This window comes from Mustela nigripes, chromosome 1 (assembly GCF_022355385.1).
Source record: "Mustela nigripes isolate SB6536 chromosome 1, MUSNIG.SB6536, whole genome shotgun sequence".
NCBI lineage: Eukaryota > Metazoa > Chordata > Mammalia > Carnivora > Mustelidae > Mustela > Mustela nigripes.
Window position 1 is genome coordinate 41,439,228 of NC_081557.1, and position 19,920 is coordinate 41,459,147.

General features: G+C 36.2%; 1 protein-coding gene and 2 non-coding genes across 4 annotated transcripts in view; 1 reads left to right on the forward strand and 2 right to left on the reverse strand.

Moving 5' to 3' along the window:
- Nucleotides 1-19,920, reverse strand: part of IPO7 (importin 7) — a 57,021-nt gene that overhangs the window by 15,882 nt on the left and 21,219 nt on the right. For both annotated transcript variants that reach the window (XM_059408546.1, XM_059408555.1), the window contains 10 exons: nucleotides 15,635-15,791; nucleotides 13,691-13,780; nucleotides 9,167-9,261; nucleotides 8,967-9,051; nucleotides 5,868-6,002; nucleotides 5,024-5,123; nucleotides 4,196-4,272; nucleotides 3,915-4,031; nucleotides 648-737; nucleotides 69-234 (listed from right to left, as the gene is read on the reverse strand). In XM_059408546.1, coding sequence (XP_059264529.1) covers nucleotides 69-234; nucleotides 648-737; nucleotides 3,915-4,031; nucleotides 4,196-4,272; nucleotides 5,024-5,123; nucleotides 5,868-6,002; nucleotides 8,967-9,051; nucleotides 9,167-9,261; nucleotides 13,691-13,780; nucleotides 15,635-15,791 — 1,112 coding nt within the window. The remainder of the gene's footprint in view (nucleotides 1-68; nucleotides 235-647; nucleotides 738-3,914; nucleotides 4,032-4,195; nucleotides 4,273-5,023; nucleotides 5,124-5,867; nucleotides 6,003-8,966; nucleotides 9,052-9,166; nucleotides 9,262-13,690; nucleotides 13,781-15,634; nucleotides 15,792-19,920) is intronic.
- Nucleotides 315-498, reverse strand: LOC132009520 (small nucleolar RNA SNORA23). The gene has a single exon (XR_009401986.1). It is a non-coding gene; the product is annotated as a small nucleolar RNA SNORA23 (small nucleolar RNA).
- Nucleotides 15,248-15,386, forward strand: LOC132009096 (U4 spliceosomal RNA). The gene has a single exon (XR_009401793.1). It is a non-coding gene; the product is annotated as a U4 spliceosomal RNA (small nuclear RNA).

Sequence of the window (19,920 nt, forward strand, 5' to 3'; positions counted from 1 at the left end):
TCTAGGATTATGCCTTTTAAAATTATTTGTAAAAACACTGCACTATTTTTGAGATATAAATCCTTTACCTTTTTCTTGATTGCTGATCAACACCTGAAGTGCAATGGCAGCTTCCACTTTCACGGGCATTTCCCTATCATCAATCAGACATCTTCTTGTCAGCTCTAAGGCCGTTTGCAGGTTCTGGTCACTTTTGAACTTTACTTCACAAAAATAGTGAAGGACCCAGCAAGCCTTTTATTAAAAAATGCAGTGAGTTACTATAGATATCCTATCCTTAAACTGCCCCAAGCTACAGTATGTTATTCCAAAAGTTCTGTGTGGGAATCTGGAGGCTGGCCAGTGGTAGATATGCCCAGAGACACAACACTAGACCAGTACTATGATCCCAAATTATTCTTTGGCTGCATGACATTTGTGTGGATAGCAAGGTCTGAATGCAAAACACAGACAGACACTGCTATCAGACACAGATGAAAACTATGCACACATTACAGCAGCCATTTAATATTTATATGAAACAGAGGTCTAAAAGGAAATAAGGCTTTTATTAAGGTGAGCATTAAAGAGGCTCCACATAAAAGTCCACATAAGCAGTCATTCATTACAAAACATAAATATGTAAGTGAATAAGGATGAAAACATACCCTTGCTCTCATATAGCCTAGTTCACTGCTGAAGAGAGGGAATACATGATTCTGCAACATGTATTCCATCTGATCTTTGTAGATCTTTTTCTGTAAATATAAACAACAATTATTTTTCAAAGAATTCCAAATATAATCAACTCAAATGCCAAATAAATACACAAATGTTAAAAATAACTATGTAAAAACACTTTTATTCTGATTCTTTGTACCTCAGGATCCATATCTAATTTTCTCATTCTCAAACTTCACCATCAAAAAACACTGAATACCTTTTCTTTAATCTTTTACCTCATTTGCTTAGGAAGTTTTTCTACTAAATCTTAACAGCAATCATGTTTGAGTAATGGGAGTGTGGTTAATTTTATTCCTTACCTTTTAAAACTATTATAATGAAAAAAGCCTCACTGAAAAAGTTCTAAATGAATACAACACAGTCTGAGAAAAGACCCTGCTTACAAAGTAATTATCTGGTTATCTAAAAAGATATTCTCAGGGTACCTCAGTGGCTCACTTGGTTAAGCATCTGCCTTCAGCTCAGGTCATGATCTCAGGGTCTGGAGATCATGCCCCATGTTGGGTATCCTGCTGGGAGAGGGGGAGTTTGCTTCTCCCTCTCTTATTCCCCCTTCCCACCTGTGCTTATGCACTCTCACTCTCTCTCAAATAAATAAATAAAATCTTTAAAAAATAAAAAAAATTTTCTGGGGCGCCTGGATGGCTCAGTGGGTTGAAGCCCCTGCCTTTGGCTCAGGTCATGATCCTAGGGTCCTGGGATTGAGCCCCGAATCAGGTTCTCTGCTCAGCAGGGAGCCTGCTTCCCTTCCTCTCTCTCTGCCTACTTTTGATCTTGTCTGTCAAATAAATAAATAAAATCTTAAAAAAAATTAAATAAACAAATAAATAAAATTTAAAGTTTTTAAAAATGCATGGTTAAGGAAAGAAAAACTATATTCTCATGAATCTTTAGAGTCTTTTCTAAGTGGTAACAAGCTTTTAAGAAGAAATCCTGGGGGCACCTGGGTGGCTCAGTGGGTGAAGCCTCTGCCTTCAGCTCAGGTCAGGATCTCAGGATCCTGGGATCGAACCCCCGCATCAGGTTCTCTGCTCAGCGGGGAGCCTGGCTCCCCTCCTCTCTCTCTGCCTGGCTCTCTGCCTACTTGTGATCTCTCTCTTTGTGTCAAATAAATAAATAAATAAAATCTTAAAAAAAAAAAAAAGAAGAAATCCTGGAATTGCATATTATATCAAATCTAAAAATATATGCTTGAAAAACTGAAGACTGAGACATAGGAACTAAATACAATGTGGGATCCTGGACTGAATCATGGCCCATAAAGAAGGACATAGTGGGAAATCTTGCACAATGTGAAAGGGGTCTGTAAGATTAGTGACTAGTAGGCTATCAACATTAATTTCCTGATTTTTTTTTTTTTTTAAGATTTTATTTATTTATTTGACAGAGAGAAATCACAAGTAGATGGAGAGGCAGGCAGAGAGAGAGAGGGAAGCAGGCTCTCCACTGAGCAGAGAGCCCGATGCGGGACTCGATCCCAGGACTCCGAGATCATGACCTGAGCCGAAGGCAGCGGCTTAACCCACTGAGCCACCCAGGCGCCCTAATTTCCTGATTTTGAGAATTGCAACATGGCTATCTTAGATGCTAACATTAAGGGAAGGTGGATGAAGAGTAATGAGAAACTATTTTTGCCATTTTTCTGTAAGTCTAAAATTACTTAAAAATAGAAAGTTAAAACAGAAAAATCTGAACTTGCCAAGAGAACTCACTAAAGAGTCCCAGCCTGCCATGTAACAAATAAACACTGTCTTTTAACTTATAAGCTAACAGAAGGATGGGTGGACAGGTATAAAAAAACTAAAATATAAACAAAATATACCTACAAACTCACGGTGATATGGAACAAGGTTCCTGGGAGTTAAATGATTCTGTGACTAAATATCCACTTACACTTTGGTTACCACTTATTAACTTTTAAGCAAAATAACTTTCAGATCGCATTTATGAAGTCAGACACAATGTGTACAATTAGGTTGAGATTCCTAAATATAAATCTAATCCAGGGCCAATCTTTATAGAAATTTATGTCACAAAAGCATGACGTTCCTAGACTATGAATGGATTCATTCATGTTTATAAATTTCTTTAGAGATAAATTTTTTGAAGGCAAAAACACTATTTCATAATTATCTTACAACATAAATATAAAACAACTCATCCAAAAGGAGTACCTTAAGCACAAGCAGCAAAAGAAAACATATACTGGACGTAATTTCAGAATCTTATCAAAACTTGTACTTCAAAAAACATCAAGAAAGTGAAATGATAACCCACAAATTACTTGCAAATGATATATATGAAAAAGGTCTAATATTTAGAATAAACAAAGAACTCTTAACAATTAAACAATGAAAGGACAAATACCCAGTTAAAAAATAGACCAAGGATTTGAATATACATTTCTCCAAAGAAGATATACAATAGCCAATATGCACATAAAAAGATTCACCGTATTATTATTCATCGGTGAAATGTAAATCAAAACCACAATGAGGTATTGTTTGACACCAACTAGGACGGCTACAATAAAAAGGTATTAATTGTTGGTGAAGACAATTGGAACCCTCATACACTGCTGGTAAAAAATATAAAATGATACAGCCACTTTGGAAAACAGTCTGTCAGTTTCTCAAAATATGACAGCAATTTGACTCCTAGGTATGTGACCCAAGGGAAGTGAAAATATTATGTCCACACAAAGATGTGTGCATAAATGACCAGCTTTAGTATTCAAAACAGCCAAAAAATGGAAATAGTGCAAATGTACACCAACTGATGAATGCATAAATAAAATGTGGTATATGATACAATGGGCTATTACTTGGCAACAAAAAGGAATGAAGTACTGACATATGCCTCAACACGGATGAACTTTGAAAATATTGTGCCAAGTGAAAAAAGCCATTTCTTACGGAGCACATGTTACATAGTATTCCCTTTACGTGAAATGTCCAAAATGGACAAATCCATAGAGATGAGAAGTAGATTGGGGGGTAGCCAGGAGTGAGAAGTTTGGAAGAAAATGGAAATTAACTGCTAATAGTTTCTTTCGGGGTTGATGGTTGTACAACTCTGTGACTATAATAAAAACCACTGAATTACTCACTTTAATGGGCAAAGAGTATGGTATGTGAACTGTATCTCAATAAAACTGTTATTAAACTACCTGCACACAAAAGAAGAAATACCTTCAGAAGTATTTCAGCTAAAGAGCCAATCATATGCAGGGCTCCATCTTTTTTTCGCGGATCAGCATTTGGTTCTGTAAGAATCTGGTAGCAAAATCCCATTGTCTTTTGCAGTACCTAGATTAAAAAAGAAAAGTTAATGCTTTATTCAATTTCCTAACAATCCTTAACAACGCTAAAAAAAAGACAAAATGACTTACATGGCTAACGTTAAAAGCTTAGTGTATATCTGAACAGATTTTAAATATTAAAGCAAAACTTCTCTATATTAAACAACTCACCTCTTTCCTCTTGCTACAAGCTGTAAACAAGAGTGTCTGGGCAGCAGTGGTAGGAGAAATGAAATCTTCAAACACATCTGGAGAATAAATTTAAAATTAATACGAAAACCAGTAATTTCAATTTCTTCAACATTTTCAAGTAATTTATAAATGATGCTCTGTAAAAGTACGACCTTAAAATTATGCTGAATGTTCATGCTAGGTATTAAGAGGAAACCAGATTCCTATATAATTTTGCAATAGTCTAATTTCATGTCTCTTCAGCACAAATTAAATTTTAATCCATTAATTTCTCTTAAGGATCATTATCTTTCATAAAAAACACAACTACCATGAGAATTTTCACAATATGGTCACAATAGTACAATTTACTACAAATACAAAAGATTTTGGTACGAAGGACTAATATACAACATTAGTCAAATTATAATCCTTTAGTTCCATGCAGAGATTCCACGTGATTCCAGCTTCCAATATATGTCTTCTCGATTCCCATACATATGATGACTGACATGGGATCCAAAAGTATAGTTCTGACACTTGGTGTTAAGGTGTAATCTTGAATTTCTACGTTTTAGCATGTGCCAAAAGCACATCCAATAATTGTAAATTATTAACACTACTATCAGTGTCTGCTAAAAATGAAGACTGTCATTATTAAATGCCATACCTAGTGAAGACACCCCCAAAAGTCTAAAAAATGGATAAATTACATTAAAACAACAAAGATCTTTCAGTACCAAAGGAGAGGCCTTAAGATACCACTATGAATACTATATACAAACTTAGCTACTGGCATATTTTGTTTCTAAGAAGGTGAAAATTTACCAAACTTCATGCGTATATATTCATAAGGGTCTTCTTGCCAAAGTTCTTCATCAGCATCTGTATAGCACATCAATGGAAAAATAACATCTTGGATAATGCCCTGAAATTTAAAAGTTAAGAAAGTAACCTTAGGTCGGTCTTTAAATTTAAACCTTCAATTTTGGATAAGTGTTGAAACAAAAGCAATCCAATAATGTATCTATATATTTAAAAAAATTTTTCCCCAATAATATATATTTTAAAACTTAATACTAAACTTTAGTAATGATTCTCAGATCAACTATTAAGGTACATAGTAGTTTGTGTAACAAATAATTATAAAGTAAGACATTTGTGCATATAGGTAGCAATTAAGTATTCTGAAAAAATACATTATGACATTTTGGTCCATCAACTCCTATAGTTCTAAATAAAGCAAATAAATCACTCACAGAAATAATACATAAGCTAATTACCCTCAAAACCAATCGGGTGAAAGTCCTTAGTTTATTCCAAATTATAGGACTAAAATGTTATCATCATAAGCCAGCACTAAGAATTTAAATGCAAATTTTAAGATAATAGCTTTAGATTAAAAGGAATCTGAATATTTACAAAATACCTCTTATAAGTTTATGTTAAGGTATTTTCTCATTTTCCTTCTATACCTTCAAAACAATTAACAGAACTAGAATAACACAAGTAAAAAATAAGCATTTTTCAACCTTTACGTTATTTCAATTATATTTTCCAGAAAAACATCTGATAGAAAATTATTACTAAACAAAAACCCCAAAAAACAAAACAAAACAATGACAACAAAAACAACAACAAAAAAACAAACAAAAAAAAAGAAAATTATTACTTGTATATGAGGCTTCAGATTCTTCCAGGTGAGGGCATGAGAAACTCCTTGATTAATATAATTTAATGTCTGTTGTAAAACTCGAGGAGCCATATATTGTTTCTCCTTGTACTGATATAATACCTTCAATAAGACCTTCGAAAAAAATATTTGATCAGAAACCAAAACTTAAATAGAAATTTTAACCACTTTATAAATCGGCAAAAGCATCTGACCCATATCTTAATACCCAGATTATCATCCTAAAATAACAACCATATTCTCTTAAAAAGAAAGTAATTTTGAAATTTTTGTGTCAGAGAACCGTATTTATTCCCAAGGTAGTCAAATAACAAACTGAATTAATACTATGTCAAAGGACTAGTTTCTGATTAAGTATAAAAAGAAAACCACAGGTTACTCACTGAACATGCCATAACTTTGAGATAGCCCTGATTTGTTGTTTACCTCCCAGAAAAACCTTATACAAACCACTTACCAATTTAATGTCTGCCGTCTGGCAGGAGTTCTAATTCTATGTATTTGAGAATAGAAATTGTCAAGATCTGGCCCACAGACCTCCTGAAGGGTCTGTGAGGTCAAAACTATTTTCATAATAAGGCTGAGACAGTATCTGCCCTTCTCACTACATAACATCTGCATCGATGCTACAAAAGCAATGGTGGCAAATCCTCTAGTGCCTAACATGAATCAAGGAGTGGCACCCAAGTGTACCAGCAGTCATCATATTCTTCACAGCCACATTAAATTCAAGACATTCATTCCTTAAGAATACTCTTAATGAATGAGAAATATAAATATTAAACGGGGAGTATACAACATATAGCACTTCTTCTACATACCAAAGTACAATGGTTGGAAGAAAAGCTGAAATAGCTTTCCTATCAAATGCTATCACATGCTTGAAAGAAAAACTGACAGACAAATTTTGGTTATTTAGACTTGTGTGTATGGCATATATTTCCTCAAAAATGAATAAAATGAGCCTGTCACCTCAAGGAAAATAACTGAGAGTATGTTACTGATGTTAAAATCTGAGCTTTTAAACAAAATTAGAATTCTCAGAAATCTTAGATGCAAAGACTTAGATCTGCTTAATTAGTTTCCAGTATTTAAAGATATTTCTGATAACATCAGTGGTAATATTAGCAAATATGATTTTTTTAAAAGATTTTATTTATTTATTTGACACAGAGAGAGAGAGAGATCATAAGTAGGCAGAGAGGAAGGCAGAGAGTGAGGGGAAGCAGGCTCCCTCCTGAGCAGAGAGCCCGATGCAGGGCTTGATCGAAGGACCCTGAGATCATGACCTGAGCTGAAGGCAGAGGCTTAACCCACTAAGCCACCCAGGCGCCCCGATTTCTTTTTTAAAACTGCATAATGAAGGGCGCCTTGGGTGGCTCACTCTTGATTTCCACTCAGGTTATGATCTCAGGATTGTGAGATCAAGCCCCATGGTAAGTAAGCTCAGCGCTCAGTGGGTAGCTTGCTTTTCTTCCCTCTCCCTCTGCTCCACCCCCTGCTCATGCATGCTATCCTTGCTCTCTCTCTAAAATAAATAAACCTTTTAAAAAATAAAATAAGGGGGGCCTGGGTGACTAAGTGGGTTAAGGCCTCTATCTTCGGCTCAGGTCATGATCCCAGGGTCGAGCCCCGCGTCAGGCTCTCTGTTCAGCGGGGAGCCTGCTTCCCTTCCTTTCTCTCTGCCTGCCTCTCTGCCTACTTGTGATCTCTGTCTGTCAAATAAATAAATAAATAAAAATCTTTAAAAAAATAAAATAAAATAAAATTGCATAATGAAGTATATTAACATTTGGAAAATGTTCATTAACTCAGTTTTCAAATGACCAGCTGTTACAAAATCATGTATTGATAAATGATCCATTCAAAGTGCAATATAGATCAACAGGTGATAATGTAAAAGAATATAAAATGCTTGTTGTTAACAAACTTTACACCGCAATTAACTTTTTTTTTTTTTTAAGATTTTATTTATTTATTTGACAGAGAGAAATCACAAGTAGATGTGGGGCAGGCAGAGAGAGAGAGGAGGCAGCAGGCTCGCCGGTGAGCAGAGAGCCCGATGCGGGACCCGATCCCAGGACCCTGAGATCATGACCTGAGCCGAAGGCAGCGGCTTAAACCACTGAGCCACCCAGGCGCCCCGCAATTAACTTTTAAGAAACTACCACTATTGAGTGGCTCAGTTGGTAGAGCATGTCACTTGATCTTGGGGTCATGAGTTAGAGTCCCACATTGGGTACAGAGTTTACTTAAAAACAAAAACAAAACTATCATTATCATATTTTGATGTGATATCAAAGAATTTCCACAATTTTGTGAAAAGTTTACAAGTCTTTCCTTTTCCAACTGATCTGGGCCAGTGTCTGCAGTTATGTCCATCAAAATAAATTTAAAAAGACTAAATACATAGGTAGATGAGCATATAACTGCCTTTTATTAAGCCATACATTAAAAATTTAGTAAAACTGTTTAACAATACCATTTCTTTTTGTTAAAAACTTTTCATTTTGGGAAACAGTTAAAAAAAATACATATTCTGGGGGCACCTGGGTGGCTCAGTGGGTTAAAGCCTCTGCCTTCGGCTCGGGTCATGATCCCAGAGTTCTAGGATCGAGCCCCACATCTGGCTCTCTCCTCAGTGGAGAGCCTGCTTCTTCCTCTCTCTCTCTGCCTCTCTTGCCTACTTGTGATCTCTATCTGTCAAGTAAATAAATAAAATCTAAAAAAAAAAAAAAAAAAAAAAAAAAAAAAAGCACATTCTAAAAACAAACAAAAACAACACATTCTGTGTTAATATACATTAGGTTTGTTATTATTTTTTAATGAATTAATACTCTTAAATTTTAATTTCTAGTATGATAAGTAGCATAGGTATAAATCACATAAATGGAAGCTTGCTGAGGCTCTCAAAAATTTAGGTAATAAGGAAGACCTAAGACCAAAAAATGAGAACTGATACAGGGTTCAAAATATTAAAGACTGCTACATTCAATCTTTGGGTACCAATAAACCAGGAAAAAGGGCAGAAATTAACCTAATAATAATATTTCAATTTAGAAAAGTTCTTAGACTTACTTGCTGTACACCAACAGCAAACGCCTTCAGAAATACTTCAGCAAATTCATTATACTCCTTGGAAACATTGCCAGGGCTTCCATACCTAAAAGAACATTTAAATGCCCACTGTTTCTTTATAATGCTTTATATATTGACACTTATAAAACTAAGAGCTTGAAAAAATAAACTTAAGTCATCATACACTGAGAGACGCTTACCTTTCAAAAAGCCTTGCTAAGATATGTAAAGCCCACTTCTTACATTTCCACCATGGTAACTCTGGTCTGTCATCTTCTTCAACCTGAAGTGTTTCCTTCAAAGAGATTTATTTAATGATAGTAAGAGATGATACAATCTAAGAAGAAGAGCATGAGGTGAGAAGAGACTCACAAAAACCATTTATGTTGGCCTTTAGAAATAAAAGGCTAGATTTGGAAAAGTACTAACTCTTATTTAAATATAAGAGGCACTTTCATCTGCTTTACTACTTGGCTACATAGCAAACTCAAACACAAACATTTTAGTCAAAATCCAATTAACATAAAGCCAAGGCCATGAAAAGTAGTTTAATCAAAACCAGTATAGTTCAGGGCGCCTGGGTGGCTCAGTGGGTTAAGTCTCTGCCTTCAGCTCAGATCATGGTCTCAGGGTCCTGGGATCGAGACCCACATTGGGTTCTCTGCCTAGCAGGGAGCCTGCTTCCCCATCTTTCTCTGCCTGCCTCTCTCCCTACTTGTGATTTCTCTATCAAATAAATAAATAATTCTTTTAAAAAGCAAAACAAAACAGTACAGTTCAAATTAAAAGGGCATGAGAAACACCATTTCAAAAATCTAATTTCAGAAATACTGGTATAAACATAAAAGGATAAACAGATGAAGACATTAATTTAAAAACAATAGTGAAAAACTACCACGGTAAACATTTGCAAATAAGAGGATGATTACTTATGGAACACCTATAAAATACTACTATACAACCACTAAAAGAATGGACTGAATCCTAGGGCGCCTGGGTGGCTGAGTAATTACAAGTCTGCCTTCTGCCAAAGTCATGATCCCAGAGTCCTGGGATTGAGTCCCTCCTCAGACTCCCTGCTCTGTTGGAAGCCTGCTTCTCTCTCTCCCACTCCCCTTGCTTGTGTTCCCTCTCTTGCTGTGTCTCTGTCAAATAAATCTATAAAATCTTAAAAAAAAAAAAAAAAAGACTGGATCCTTACATATTGACCTATAATATCCAGACATATTTTTAATTTATAATGGAAAGTAAGACTTGGAGCAACCAAGTCTTAGTTTAACAAACTAAAACTAAAAGCGAGAGCAATGATACAGCCACTTTGAAAATCAGTTTAGAAGTTACTGATAAAGTTAAACATATACCTATCCTATGACGCCATTCTATTCTTTGGTAATCTCCTCAAGAAAAATGAAAACATGTGATCACAAAAAGATTTGTGTTAAGGACATCCATAGCAGCTCTATTAGTACTACTAAAATCCTGAAACCACCTAGCTGTCCATCAACTTGTGAATGGATAAATAAATTGTAGTATATCCACACAATAAAATACTACCTGGTAATAAAAAGGAACAAGCTACTATAACACAACATAAATACATAAGAAACAGACTAACACAACATAATATATCTCATAAATATACCATGCAAAAGAAGGTAAATACCAAAAATTAGCTTTATTTTAAGTTCTAAAACAGGCAAAATTAATCTATGGTGCTAGAAATGAGAATGGTGATGATAGGAAAGACTAAAACTAGCCACCAGCAAATATTCTAGGTGATGATTACATGGATACATGCAAATGATAACTCACTGGACTATTTATTTATGTGTTTATAAATTATACCCAAAATGTACAGAGTGGTTGTAAATGAAAACTTAACATTTTATTTTGAACATATTAAATGTGTTCAGAAAAAAAAAAAATGTGTTCAGAAAAATATACAACAAACTAGTTTCCGACAGAGAGGAAGAAATTTTCTTTCACTTCTTCTACACTGTTGTTTTGTTTTTTTAAAGTAGGCTCCACACCCACTGCAAAGCCAAACACACTGGGCTCGAATTCACAACCCCGTGAGATCAAGAACTAAGCCAACTGAGATCAAGAGTCAGACACTCAACCGAGTCATCCAGGCGCCCCTACACTGTTTTTCCTTTTAAATAGGAATTTAAGCAATAAACCATAAAACAAGGGGGTCTCACTAATGCCACTAATAAAATTGTTTTGGATAAATTATATAATAATTCAATGTCTCCATTCAAAATAAATTCAGAGGGGACAGGGGAGAAAAATTAATTCAGAGACATTTTTTTGAGGATTAAATAAGTAAGGAATATTAAAGCACTTAAAGCGTATTTTGTATTTAGGACTTATAAATTCCCTTACCTCTCTAGAAAACTAGATTATAAAAAAAAAATTGCATTTACTTTAAAAATTGTGACTAAATTGGGCTTTTCAGTGGCTCAGCTGGTTGGGTGTCTTCCTGGGATTGAGTCCTGCATCAGGGTCCTTGCTCAGATAGGGGTCTGGTTCTCCCTTTGCCTCTCACCCCCAACTCGTGTGCGCGTGCGCTCTCTCTCTCACAAAAATAAATCTTTTTTTAAAAAGTGACTAAATAGGGTGCCTGGGTGGCTCAGTGGGTTAAGCCGCTGCCTTCAGCTCAGGTCGTGATCTCAGGGTCCTGGGATCGAGTCCCGCATGGGGCTCTCTGCTCAGCAGGGAGCTTGCTTCCCTCTCTCTCTCTCTTCCTGCCTCTCCATCTACTTGTGATTTCTCTCTGTCAAATAAATAAATAAAATCTTAAAAAAAAAAAAAAAATAAAAAAAATAAAAAGTGACTAAATAAAACAATTCCTATGTACTAAATTCTGTATGTACAATTCTGTATGTACTAAAACCCACTGAACTGTACACTTTGAAAAGGTTAAATTTATGGAATATGTATATCTCTCTATAAAACTGTTTTTTAAAAAAACAAGTAATATAACTAACTACAAAGTCTTCTGGTTCATGAGTAGCTGACAAATTATTAGGATAACTCCAGATGCAAGCACTTTTAAAAAAATACATAATTAATATATAAAATTGTATTAGTTTAAGGTATATAACACAACGATATGATATTAGGTATACACTGTGAAATGATTATCACAGTAAATTTAAGAAGGTGGTCAAAACTTTTAGTTGTATGATAACTAAGTTCTGGAGATGTAATGTTCAGCATAGTGACTATATAGTTAACAGTACTGTACTATATACTTGAAGGATGCTAAGAGAGTAGATCTTAAAAATTCTCATCATGGGGCTGCCTGGGTGGCTCAGTTTGTTAAGAATCTGCCTTCAGCTCAGGTCATGATCCCAAGGTCCTGAGACTGAGCCCCAGGTCAGGCTCTGTGCACACCAGGGAACCTGCTTCTCACTCTCCCTGCCATTCCCCCTGCTTATGCGTCCTTTCTAATAAACAAATACAATCTTGGGGTGCCTGGGTGGCTCAGTGGGTTAAAGCCTCTGCCTTTGGCTCAGGTCATGATCTCAGGGTCCTGGGATGGCGCCCCGCATTGGGCTCTTTGCTCTGCCTGCCTCCCTGCCTGCTTGTGATCTCTCTCTCTCTGTGTTAAATAAACAAACAAACAAACAAACAAATAAATAAATAAAAATACAATCTTTAAAAAAAAACAAACTCTCATCATAGGGCACCTAGGTGACTGTCGATTAAGCTTCCGACTCTTGGTTTCAGCTCAGGTCATGATCTCAGGATCCTGGGATTGAGCACTGCGTGGACCTCCACGCTCAGGGGGCAGTCTGAGGATACTCTCTTCCTCTGCCCCTCCCCCTGCTCACCCATGTACGCTTTCCCTTTCTCTAAATTAATCTTTAAAAACATTTCTCATAAGAAAAGGATTTTGTGGGGCGCCTGGGTGGCTTAGTCAGTTAAAGCCTCTGCCTTCAGCTTGGGTCATGGTCCCAGGGTCCTGGGATCAAGCCCTGCATCGGGCTCTCTGATCAGCAGGGAGCCTGCTTCCTCTTCTCTCTCTGCCTGCCTCTCCACCTACTTGTGGTCTCTGTAAAAAAAAAATAAATAAAATCTTAAAAAAGAAAGAAAGAAAGAAAGAAAAGGATTTTGTAGCTATGTGAGATGATATATATTATGAACTCTTAACTAAAACCTGAGAAGATAAGATGGGATGCCTGGCTGGCTCAGTTGCATGTGACTTCTGATCTCGGGGTTATGAGTATGAGCCCCATGTTAGGTGTAGAGAGTACTTAAATAAAACTTAAAAAAAAATTTTTTTTAATGAAGGGGCTCCTGGGTGGCTCTTAGCTGAATGTCTACCTTTTGCTTAGGTCATGATCTCAGGCCCTGCATTGGGCTCCTTGCTCACTGGGGAGTCTGCTTCTTAGCCCCCACCCCCCCAACCCCAATCATTTGCTCTCTCTCACATTATAAAAAAACTTTATATATAAATACATAAATAAATAAAATTAAAAACTGAGAAGAAACAGAAGCATTAGGATATAAGTACCTAAACAACAGTATATGAAATAACACTGCGCACAATTTTTAATTAGAATTGCACATAAGTAAACACACAAAATGGTCTCTTTATCTAGAATAATTTGCATCATGAATTATATAAACTCATAAAAATGTTACAAAAACTATCAGTTAAAATTCCCAAAAGATAATTAGATATTTCAGTAATACAAGAACACATAGAGACTTACATTTGGTACATCTCTGTTCACAACAGTCTTTAAAATTTCTATCCATTCTGTCAGGTTCTGTTGGTTTATCAGCTCCAATGGTAGTGTATACTAAATGAAAATCGAGAATCAATACTTTAAAATCATTACAAAAGAAAATACCACTTCCTTTAACTCTTCACAAAACCTATAAAAAGTATTTCATTCAATCCACATTTCCCATTTTTAGTACACAAGCAAATTTCTTATCTGGCTGATTTGATCAGTTATCCAAACCCGAGAATTGTGGCACTACAGTGACCATCCTTGTCTTAGTCCCAAATTACTGGGAATACATCTTATTTTTACCCTAAGAGTGATACTGTGGATTTCTAGTCAATGTCTTTTATCAAGTAAAGAAAATTTCTATTCCAGGATCTTAGCTTGTTTTTTGTTTTTTTAAAGTGGGAATGGTTATTAAATGTTATCAAATGCTTTATCTGGCAATCTTAGAGATGGTTATAGGTCTTCTTCTATGAGTTAGTCATAGGGGCGCCTGGGTGGCTCAGTGGGTTGAGCCTCTGCCTTTGACTCAGGTCATGATCTCAGGGTCCTGGGACTGGGCCATGCATTGGGCTCTCTGCTTGGAGGGGAGCCTGCTTCCCCCACTCTCTCTGCCTGTCTCTCTGCCCACTTGTGATCTCTCTGTCAAGTAAATAAATAAAATCTTCAAAAAAAAAAAAAAAAAAAAGGTAATCATAGAAACTGATCTCTTAACCACTGATCCACTCTTTCTTGCATTCCTTGGATAAATCCTCTCAACAGGCTCATAAAATCAATACTCTATTTGGGACATTAGAATATCTATTTTCACAAGTGAGAAAGGGCTATACTGAGTATCAGGGTATGCTAGAATCAAAAAATTAGTTGGGAAGATAAATATCTTGCCCTATTCCCTAGAATAATTTACAAAAATAACTTATTCTTAATCTAAAAGTTATAATCTTACCAACTAAAAAACAAACAAAAACAGTGTATTATATACCCAAATCACTTGTAAAAATTCTCTAAGAAGCAGCCAGTGGAATGGCATCAAAGTGTCCTCTGATTAAGACTGGGAGATAACAGACTATCTTTACTAATCTAGCAAAGACACACAAAATCCAACCAAACAATATGGTGAGTCAGTTACAATCTTAGTGGAAGTCACAGGTCTATTTAAATGAGATTTTGAAGTTAAGTAAGTATATAAATGAAACCAAAGGTTCTAGTAGATGAGATGAATCCTTCTACGGCTATATGGCACAAAAAGAATTGAAATTTTAATCTTGATCTAAACCGGTTTCATTTAAGTAATTATATCCCACTGAGAAAATACACACAATCATTTCCTCAGTGGATATCTTTTATCCCAGGAAGATATAAAATATGTAAAAATGATGAAGCCCATCACTGTGTGCCAGCCAAGCCACAGTACTAGTATTTTTGTTAAACTTAGGTATAGGTTTTGTAATCACTGGGACAATCTATATATATTTGGCACATCAGGTTCATGCTAGATATAAATTGTAATTTCAGTAATTGATTTTCAGACTTGTGAGCTTTGCTCAGTGGCAGTATCATAGCCAATGGGGTTTGCTCGAGGCACGATTATTGCTAATTGATTTTCAGACTTGTTAATTCTTAAGGTGAAAGGCATAAAAATTTTTTACTAAAATTTTGTAAATAGTGTCAGATGATTTAAGAGAACTTAAGATTGACCAGTTAAAATTTAAGATCTATCAGTCTTGTTTATGTATTTAGGGAAGTGTGCTTCGTTAGACTTTTAATGCGCACATAATTTTGGCAATTTATATATGACTAGCAAATCATCCATTTGTAATCCATTTGTAATCTAGATTTTCAAGTGAAATTATTTTTAAGACATGGAAATTATTTGTTATCTTTTAATGTAGCAAAAGATAGACATTTATATATAACAATTACCTGAACAAGAGCATAAAAGATCTTGAAAATCTGTTTCTGGATGAGGACAGATTGATCAGACTGATCAGAAAGAAGCTGGATAAAACGGTCCTTTAGAACTGGCAGGAAATGCTGCATTGCTGCTACCAGTGGACTCCGTTCCTCTGGTTTCTTGTACCTTTGGGTAGGAATACAAACTAATTCTGTAAGAATTTGCATCACAATTTCATTTATATGAATGAGACACAAAATTAAACTGCTTGTTTGTCCACACAAATATAAGCAAATACTTCCTAAGCAACTTTAGATTCCTAGGGAAAAAAAGGAAAAACCAACAATGGAACTATATCACAAGCAAAAGCAACCTAAGAAAAGCCTCAAATAATAACAAAGTATCTAAAATTTTCTGAGCATTCATTATGAAGTCAATAATCCTCAAGGATCCAGGTCACCTGGGTAGCTCAGTGGGTTAAAGCCTCTGCCTTCAGCTCTGGTCACAATCCTAGAGTCCTGGGATTGAGCCCCACACTGGGCTCTCTGTTCAGCAGGGAGCCTGCTTCCTCCTCTCTTTCTGCCTGCCTCTCTGCCTACTCTCTTTTTATCAAATAAATAAAATCTTAAAAAAAAAAAAAAATCCTCAAGGCTCCATTAGTATCCTCACTTCAACAGTTTGAGGAAACTGAAGCACAGAGCAGTATCCTCCTCAACATACTCCTCTAGGTATGAACTTCAGCAGTCAAGATCCAAGGTCTGCCCTCACTTCAGTCTCTAATTGTGAATACTTATACAATTGAGGAGCTACAATGACTTGGCTTTTAATAGCAGGTAACTGATATAAAATTGATTATCTATTACCCTCCTGAAGTTATGGACATACCAAAAGCATTAAGGCAGAAGTGGCATCCAAAAAGCAGAAAATAAGCACTTTATAAACAGGAAGTTCTTTTGTAACCTATTTGGCAACAAAACCTGACTTCAACAGGCTATTTATGGTCTTCATTTATCCCATCTGGAGTGGATATTCATGTATTTTATAGCAGATATGATAATATGCATCTGACTACTGGTGTTGGTCCAATTTCAACAGGAGTGTTTAACATGTATTATTATGTGAACCTTCTTATCTTTCTAAAATCCAAAAACTTCTGAATTCTGAATCACATTTGCTCCAAGGATGTGGGCTCCAAGAACTGCTGCCCTAAGTGAGAAATTTCCATATATAGATTTCTTAGCATTTTAACAGTATTATTTAAAAAGGTCTGTTATTTATTTTTAATTAAACTGTACTTCAATTTAAAAAACACTGTGTCAACTATGCTTCAATGAAAACAAAACAAAACAAAACCTTAAACAAGTAAATTAACAGATTAGAACTATAGGGGGACACCTGGATGGTTCAGTTGGTTAAGCATCTGCCCTTGGGTCAGGTCATGATCTTTAAGTCCTGGGAGAGGCCAGAGCCCAGCTTCTTACTCAGCAGGGAGTCTGCTTCTCACTCTCTCTCCCCATTCCCATCACTGATTTTCTAATAAATAAATAAAATCTTAAAGAAAAAGAACTATAGGAATGACACCCCACCTTCTATTATTAAGGAGTGGATAGGCAGAATGGCTTTACAAAAGCTTACTAGTGGTTAAGTCACTATTCTAGGGGCGCCTGGGTGGCTCAGTGGGTTAAGCCGCTGCCTTCGGCTCAGGTCATGATCTCAGGGTCCTGGGATCGAGTCCCGCATCGGGCTCTCTGCTCAGCAGGGAGCCTGCTTCCCTCTCTCTCTCTGCCTGCCTCTCCATCTACTTGTGATTTCTGTCAAAGAAATAAATAAAATCTTAAAAAAAAAAAAAAAGTCATTATTCTAAAAAACTGAATTTATCTTTTTAGATTAAACTGCTTTTTAATTGTTTTTTCCTACCAGATTCCAGTTTTATCTATTGGTAGCCTTCTTGAAGAACAAAATATATTTAAGAATTGAGTATCTGAGCGCATTTTTAAAAGGTAAAGGTAAGGGTCACCTGGATGGCTCAGTTGGTTAGGCACCTGACTCTTGATTTCAGCTTGGGTCAAGAGTTCTAAGATCAGGCCCCATGACAGGCTCTGCACTCAGCAGGCGTCCACTGAAGATTCTCTCATTCTCCCTCTGCCCTTACCCCCACTCACACACACTCTCTCTCCAAAATAAAGAAATAAAATCTTTTTTTAAAAAGGTAAAGGTAAAAAGGCTAGATTATTTTCCCCTACTAGATGGAAATAGAACCGAAATAAATTGCCAAGAATAAAACACATCACAGGGGCGCCTGGATGCTCAGTGGATTAAAGCCTCTGCCTTCAGCTCAGGTCATCATCTCAGGGTCCTGGGATCAAGCCCCACATTGGGGTCCCTGCTTGGCGGTAGCCTGCTTCCCCACTGCACCCCACCCCCCGTACCTGCCTCTCTGCCTACTTGTGATCTCTGTCAAATAAATAAGTAAAAATCTAAAAAAAAACAACCACAACAAATGTTCTAATAATGATTGAGACTATTGAACAATTAACTCACAGATTATTTAAAATACTGTTTTAACATGCTGAGAAATTACACCTACCATACATTTTAAAACATCTGTATAGTTCTTTCAGTCAGTAAAAACAATTAACAATTTATGAAAGGAAGCCATTTGCAGTCTCCAATCTGATTACACAAACTACAGTGATTAAAGACAGTACTTCCTTTTAACTACAAAGGCAGAACTATATTATGCACTTCTCTCCATTTACCCAACCCAGATGATCACCCACATTAAGAGGGTTTGAGTATCCAGTCCATATTACACATTCTTCTTTCCTACCTCCCTCTCTACATTCAGGAGAGGACTTGAAATTAGGTGGTACTAGCTGCTAATCTACACTAATTGGTATATGAAAGTAATTATGGTAGGAAACAAATTACTAACCCTTAAGACCTGAGAGTTCCTGACAGCACAAAAATGTGACACTAATAAAAGCCGACTACTACAAGGTTACAATGTGCCAATCTGGTGAGCCATGCTCACAGGAAATCCTAAGTACTAGCCCATCACTTTACTGTTTAAAAAAAAAAAAAAAAAAAATTTTTTTTTCAATGGTACTTAGTATCTAAAAGGTTACATCCAAATTCTCCATCAAGGCACTCAAAACTGTCTTTAACATGGTCCCAATTTACCAGCTCCAAATTTATCCCCCGCCTCTAAACAGAAATTATCCATACTATTGGTGGTCTACTCACTACCCACTGAAGATAATATCTCATTTCTGCCTCTGTACCTTTCTTTGTTCATACTACTGCGTATGGTGTGACATGCCTTTCTCTTCAAATGCTCCTACTGTGCTCTTTCAACTGACAAACATTTCCTGAGGATCTATGCTCCTGAAGACCACCACAACTTCCAATTTCTCCATGAATTTTCTTAGAACTACTTCAGTCCACACAGATCCCTTGTGAACACCTTGTGCTCCACAATCGAACACTGGCTGAAAATGAACTGGAATTCCAATATTGTAGCAGCCTCCTACGTCTCCCATTTAAAAAAATCTGTCACACTCTCTCCTGCTAAGATTATAGGACAGGAGAGACTTAACCTCCTCAATGACAGTAACAGCTTATTATTGTTATTCTCTCTCATTTTAGTCACTCACTTACCAGAACTACAACAACTGGCACTCTGATAGAAGTTGGAGCAACAGCTGGAACATTCCTTAGCAGGAAGATGGGTAGCTGGTGGGAACACAAGAAAACACCAGTACCAATGCTGTAAATGGTATACTTCTCTCCTGCTCAGAAGAAAAGCAGCAGTTCATCAGCTACTTTAGTTGGGACCCAAAAAGGGTATCGGAGGCTAACTACAGGCCCCAGAATTAACGGGCTCACAATGCCATCTGTGCAGCTGTCAGGACTGGAAATAAGGCCACCATCATGGTGTAAGTGTTCCTCATGCCTTCCTCAAAATTTTCTGTTATCAAAACTTTCAAATGCCTACAAATTTCATTACTTCCACTACACGATTGAGATAATCCCTTCAATGTATAGCTTACCACTCTTAATGCTATACCTCAGCTTCCAAGGTTAGATCTTTTTTCTTATCCCTAAACCCAGATCTAAAATGATCCCTTGGCCTAAAATCTTTCTTACTGATACTAATTACTTATATGAACTATAATTTGCTCAAATATGCAAACACTGAAACAGGTGACGGAATCCCTAAAACACAATGATTAAAAATGATCATGTGAAATCCCAACATATCCTTCTTAAAGAATTACAGGTAGGTTCTTGAAACTTATCAAGACCCCAAATT